The 6962-nt window shown below is 29.5% G+C and overlaps 1 protein-coding gene across 1 annotated transcript; it reads right to left on the bottom strand.

The window, feature by feature from the left end:
* Positions 1-2790: 2790 nt before the first annotated feature.
* LOC123302697 (tyrosine-protein phosphatase corkscrew) lies at positions 2791-6962 on the bottom strand. Its single transcript, XM_044885742.1, has 3 exons — positions 6734-6962; positions 5545-6674; positions 2791-3294 (listed from the first exon to the last, which is right to left on the bottom strand). The coding sequence occupies exons 1-3, from the start codon at positions 6822-6824 to the stop codon at positions 2827-2829; spliced, it is 1689 nt and encodes a 562-aa protein (XP_044741677.1). The 5' UTR covers positions 6825-6962; the 3' UTR covers positions 2791-2826.

Genomic DNA, 6962 nt, shown 5'->3' with positions numbered 1-6962 from the left:
ACCGTTTTAAGGGAAACTTAATTTCTTGAAATTTGAAAGTAAGGAGCATATTTGAGCGAAAAAATTCTAGAATAATATTCCGATTTAAACATTGTAAAAAATATCTTATATTCCCACAAATTGTAATTGAAGACTCTAGTAGATATCTGCATTTTTTAATCATAATATGTTATTTTAATATAGAGCCACAATCACGAGAAAATAACACAGTCAACATTAAAATCCAAAACATTTCCATGAAAATTAGATTTAATGAAAAATTGTTAAAATGATAAATTGTAGTAAAATTTGGAACATTATAAATGCCCATTTTAATAATATTAACGGAAAATCTTCAAACTTTATGTTCCACATTCGTTTTACAGTTCTTCGATCGAGTACAAGTACAAAGGCGTGCAACCCTTTTAGTCATATATATAAATGGCGTCTCGTAATGAACACATTCGGCAAAACCGTGATACTTACAATCAAATTCTACGTAGAAAAATATTAATATTATTACCACGAACGTATTTTGTACGTAGCGTAGGCTAGGGGAGGGGCTAACGTAGGCTAGCCAACGAAAAATCGCTAATATTCTTGGAATATATTATTGTATTGTATTCAATTTTAGTGCCGTTTGAAAAATAAATCTTTTCTATACCCCATTTATGATAACCTTTATGGATATGTACATTTGTAATAGAACCTTATAAATTTTATTATCGAAAATATTACTGGACCCCAATGTAAGCCATTCCTTATGATTTAGCTCTTCGTTAATATTATTAATAAAATGAAAACTTAACAATCATCGAATTTGTAGAAAATAAAATTTTTAATAATTTATAATATTATCATTTTTCATTTAATTTTAACATTTACAAAGATATTCGTGTTCCAAAACACAAAATTTGACCTATTTTCAAAAAATGCGAATGATTCGTATGTCTTTTCGATATCTAGTTGGTAAGATTGATGGACATTTGAAGAAATTTTTTCAAAATACTTTCATGAGTATAATATTATTAGCTCTATTTTTTTTCAAAAAAAAAAATATATATTAAAAATATGAATTTAATTGCCTTTAAAATGAAAAAATGCAGACAGCTCTTTCTTGCTACCAAATTTTTCAGATAATATTCGCTGGTAGAAAAAATATTTGAAAAAAGAATATCTCTTAATAACTCTTAAAAAGTCTTAGAAACTCTGAAAAAGTCTTAGGAACTCTGAATTAGACAGCCCAAAAACGTTTAGAAATTCAGAGTTTATAAGACTTTTCCAGAGTTTTTAAGGCTTTTTCTTTCTTCAAATATTTTTTCCACTAGGGTTGTTATTTATCCAAGATATCGAAATGGCTTGAATATAACAGTTCAATAAAAGATATAAATAACAAATAGTTTAGTAGTCACAAAAAATAAATGATAATCTATAATAAAATTAAGACATTGTATTAATAATCTTACATATTTAGGTAGATCAATAAGTTGCGAGACTGACACATAGATGGCCACTCTAAGTCACATTTGTAATTGCAAAAAAAAAAAAAAACTAAGAAGCTGTTATTCGATAGATAAAAGCTATTGTAATCGTCTAACAACAACAAAAAATTTAACTCCTCATCAAAGTTAAGAATTTTGTGTATCAAAACACGCCTTTCGAATAGCGGGTCCTATTCCATACTAGCTCTATCCGATAATATTACAGGAAAAAAATTCATGTAAGGTCATTTGATTTTTGGAAGCTACAAGTTTTGTGGATTAAAATACAGAATGTTCTATTTAAGTTAAACAACTTATTACCGTTTAAAACTTGTAAATCTTTAGTAATAATTTTGGAACAACCTGTATCCGTAATTCAAGCATTCGTAATTACAACAGAAAACTCAATTGATTAGTAGATTCCAAGTTGAGTTTGGTTTGAAAAACGGATATAGGCTTTGAGAATTTACACGAAACTCATTTTTATTTTGACTTTAGAACCCGAAAATAAAATAATATACATAATGATCCATTTAAAAAAAACACAACTTTGATACTTCGTGTTTTTTGCACAGCCTGTATATTACGAAAATACTTTTAAAATGCACTTTAAACTAGCTGTTTGGTCAAGGCAGTATATTGCTACAAGGCGAGTGTAACTAGAGTGAATCTACAAAATTTTACTCTTAACTGATTGACATTCATTGTATTCTCCAGCTTACCGATTGTAGTCGCTGGAGGCCAAATCATGAGAATACAAATGCGGGAGCACAACCAAGTAGAGTAAATAAAAGGCTCCCATTACTGACATTGTTTAAAAAAAATACGAGTTTCAACGCTTCTAGTGATGAGTCCAGTCATAAATGCTTTTCGCTTCCATTATTTGGTTTAAAAAAATTCTGTTAGCAGAGCGTAGTTTCGATTTAAGGACCTTTGGGTTATGAGCCCAGCACACTTCTACTGCGCAACTCTGCTCTATATAATAATATAATAAAATAATAGTATTTACAGGACCCAAATTCCAAATGGAATTCGTGCCTGTATACGCGACCTTCTCCTCTATCTTATACTCATTGGTTGTAATGTTTTTAATTTTGACACATATCGTTTAAAGAAGTGTACTAACTGAAAATTGTATAAAAAATGTTATTAGTCTTTTTCTATATGTCAATCTCGGGATTTTTTGAACCACCTGTTACATCGTGCCTAATTTTTTTTCTTAAAACAAATAAAATATCACTGTTACTTAAAAACAAATAAAATGCAATAATTTGCAACATACATAAATAATTAAATAATATAAAACAATTTAAAAATAAAAAGCTTGCAAAAAAAAAAATTTAAAAAAAGAAAAAAACAAGAAGTTTTATCGCCTAGTTTCTCCAATTAACACATTATTGGATGAAGATGTTGTCATTGAGGGTGTAGTTGCATCTTTAATAACCTCATTTGAATAACGTATATTAGAATATTCTCTACCCAATTTCATTGATTTGTGATCAGCATGTATTCGTTGTGAGACCGTTTCAATATAATGTTGTACCGCTAAATACACAAATTTATATTGTGCTTCCGTTTGTACCATACCTGAACGTTGTGATCGTACCATTTGTATTGTACGTTGTATATCGATTTCACAATTTAAACCTTGTTTTTTAATTTGATCAAGTATCATGTCAATTACAATGAAGGTACCAGTGCGTCCAATACCGGCTGAACAATGTACTAATATCGGTGATGTTGGTATCCCTAATTGTTCTTGTCGTACGTTTACGTCATGCAAGAAATTTAATACACAACCGGGATCGGCTGGAACACCATGATCTGGCCATGCCTAAAAATTAAATTATGTTATTTGTTGATTTTGATGATCATTAAAAAAGGAAACTCTTGTCTAAACGCAGAAATTAAATGCAAAAATTTGTCTATTCTTATATGGAAGTAAGTTTTTTTGGCACTAAAAAGTATCTGCGGCGGCACCAACTATTATTTATTTTAGAGAAGCCAAACTTGGGAATTTCAAAAATTAATTTATATGAATTAATTTGACTAGTACTAAGCAGTAACAACTAATTATTAACTAATTACAATTTTAACTAATTATATATCTTAAACGGTACGATAAAAAAATTTTTGTTATTGTTAGTGCAGGAAAGGTTTTTTGTATAAATTTTAAACAAATAGTGGTTGTAACTGTGACCCTCAATAATGATATACTGCCTTAATTACTAAAAGTAATAAATATTCATCTTTTGACTCTGTTCGTTTTGGCTGTTAATTTTTTTCTTTTCACTTAAAAGATATTTACAAAACTTTTCGCCACACTATATTTTTACAGATACAGATACCTTTGCTAACAGAGACGACTAATCCACCCTAAAATATTCTTTGGAACATTCTGATCAAAATCTCCCAGGGCCACAAAAATTTGTGAAGATTAGTTTTCGTGTTACGTGCTATATAGACAGACAGAAAGACAAAGCGACCAAACTTAGAAAACTTCTCTCTTTGGTTCGGGGGTTAAAACAAGTTAGCTTGAGATTTGATTTATTACACTAATGTAAATTTTTAGAAACTTATAAAATTTTCGAAAAAGTCGCCAGCAGTCTTCATGGTTTCGTTCACCACAGACTGTGGGGAGAGTATATTTAATTCATCATTTGGTCACCAGTTAGTACATGCTTGCGTTCCCAAATAATAGCAAATATGATGGTACTAGTATCATGCATTCCTTAGCAACAATGATGTCATAAACATATATTAGTACAATGTAATTTCATGACATCACATCGTGAAACCACCAAACATAAAATCTATTTAAGAGCAGAAGCATGATACAGGTGTGATCTCAGTCCTCTCTAGTATTAAAAAAGCGTGTCGCAAATTTAATGAAATTTTTTTAACATTACAAATTTAACGAAAGTTTAACCTCTTTTTTTACGAAAATTTGATTGTATTAGGTTATAGAATTGTTGGATCTTTTTTGGAATAAAACATCACGCCCTCGTCCCAATCTAGAATTTTTGTGTGGTACCGAAACCTTTTAACAAAAAATGATGATAAAAATGACTTTTAGGATAGAAAGACGTCGTCGAGTTGTAATTTTCTACAATTGATGCTCCAACCCAATATGGAACGTAGAACCTTTTTTTCAAAATAATTTTAACTTTGATAATTTCATTTTTCTGATACTTTCCCATTACACCACCATCAATTATCTAAATCTATTAGAATTACATGTGTGGGCCATGCCTGCAATGTCTGCGGGTCTTTGCTTTAAGTTTGCTGTTCATTTTTTTCCCCATCATATTTAAGATATTAGGTAAGCCTAATTTTGAGGTTAAAATTATGTTAATTATAAAATTAAATAGTAGTCTGGAGCTTCTCAACGTAAAGTAGTAAGTTTTTAATTTTTTTTAAAGAATTCCTGGAATTCGTACTCTTCCAGCGCTAGGAAAATTTTGTATATATACAAAAATGAAAATACTACAATTTTTGACCACAAAATGTCAGTAAAACGAACGAAATAAAATTATATAGGTTTGACTTGATATTCGTAGTCCTTGTTCTCGAAAACCCTTATAACCAAAACTTTAGACTTATATATTAATTTTGTTTCAAGTCTCATTTACCCCACCTTACGCCTAAGAAGAATAGAGGGGGTGGGGTTAATGAATATGACTTGAAAATTGATTAAAATTATTTTAATTATAATAAATTTTTCGAACTTTTTCGCGTTCATTCTGAAGAGATTCAATTTAATTTTAAAATTATTTTTTATTATTTTAATTATTTATTATAATAAAGTATGTACTACCAAAAACCTAATATAAATTCAACTTTAATCATATTTATGTAAATTTTAATCAATTAAATCTTAATAGAATTTTATCAATTTATACCATTAAGTATAGTTTTTTTGTCTTATATACTATATTATAGGCCTAACCAATCCCTTTTTAAAATTAAAAACCTATAGTTTTACATTGAGAAACTCCTCGTTTCAGAATTTAACAAACCGATTTCTAATTTATAAAATAATTTATTCCCGGTTTAAATATAAAAAAAAATAAATAAAAATTACCTGAAAATGATAATGGTATATATGTCGTTCTTTTGGTTTTTCTACACAATTTTGTTTAGTAACAATAAATTCTCTTAATGTATAATCTGCCGTTGAACTTTCACTAATACTTCGAACAGTAATTTTCCCATATTCTTTACTTTGATCCTCTTCTGGCCAATATCTTGCACATTTATTTTTACCCCGTTCAATTTCTTTAGTAGTCATCACAATTACACGACAATTTTCTTGCCAAACCATGAACCAAAAGTCATTTATTGTTGACGGTACGCAACCTTGTGTTGCAATATAAACTTTGTAAGATGAATCACGATCTTCGGAGTTTTGTATGTAATTCGCATTGATATACTCGAAACCTTCATCTTGGCCTCGTAATTTAACACGAGTGTGATCAAATGGAAGAATATTTTTATATCTATTTTTATTACGATTTTCAGGTTTTGAGCCTTCACTTCTCGAAAACAATTGTTTGCATTCTTGTTGTTGTAATGATTCAAACTCTTCCCAAAATCCTGCTTTACCTGCCGCACACTGACCGTTTTCTTTTTGTAATTGTTTAACACGACTGTGTATTCCAGAAACGTTAATTCTGGTTGCATTGAACGGCTGTTTCAAATGAACAACTGTACCAGATGTTTCAACCATTGGATTTGATTTATAATGTTCAATTAATTCGGATAAACTGTCAAACTCTTCACCTCCTCCAATATCGTAACGATTATCGTTTCGACAACGTATAATTACTTGTAAAACTCGATCGTCGTTTCGTACACACAATACAAAATCACCAATCTTTGATTGGGATTCACGCACTAGAAAACTACCGTTTTTACTACGTTCTAATAATGTACGTTCAGCTTCTTTTCCAGTTAAATGACCATGAAACCAACGTTCAGTAGTTGGATCAGCACAATTTAAAGGGAACAATAATTCTATAATTTGTCCGTTTCTTTCACGTAATTGTCCATGATTTTCCATATAATGTTGAACTAATTCCGATAATGTTGCAAATTTTTCACCGCCATATAAATCATAAAAATCACCTGTATTTTGAATTTTAATATGTGTTACTTCACCTTTACGACGAACTGATAACGTGAAATCACCAGGGCTACTTGTACTTGGTCGAGCTACAAAAATTAATAGTTAAAATTTTCGATTATACAAGTTAATAAAAATTTTTACTTACCTAAAAAACTGCCATCAACTCCACGTTTCATTAAAAGATCTTCAGCTTCTATGCCAGTTATATTTGGATGAAACCAACGCCTTGAAGCCATTTCAACTTAAAATTAAGTAAAATATCTTTGGGCTGTCCTTATCATAACAGCGTAATTTCGCACGTTATATAATATAAATAAAAAATAATTAATGAAAACAATATTTTTTTATTCTGTACACAATAAGAGAACTTTCAT

The sequence above is a fragment of the Chrysoperla carnea genome, chromosome 1 (genome assembly GCF_905475395.1).
Source record: "Chrysoperla carnea chromosome 1, inChrCarn1.1, whole genome shotgun sequence".
NCBI classification, from domain to species: domain Eukaryota; kingdom Metazoa; phylum Arthropoda; class Insecta; order Neuroptera; family Chrysopidae; genus Chrysoperla; species Chrysoperla carnea.
The sequence above is the reverse complement of the archived record's forward strand: the minus strand, read 5'-3'. Positions and strand labels throughout refer to the sequence as shown.

Bases quoted from the DNA above. Each gene is read 5' to 3' on its own strand.
- LOC123302697 (XM_044885742.1), bottom strand. From the start codon at position 6,824: ATGGCTTCAAGGCGTTGGTTTCATCCAAATATAACTGGCATAGAAGCT. The intron at 6,675-6,733 runs GTAAGTAAAAAT...TAATTTTTGTAG, and splicing joins AGTTGATGGCAGTTTTTTAG to CTCGACCAAGTACAAGTAGC. The intron at 3,295-5,544 runs GTAATTTTTATT...TTTAATTTTTAG, and splicing joins TATACCATTATCATTTTCAG to GCATGGCCAGATCATGGTGT.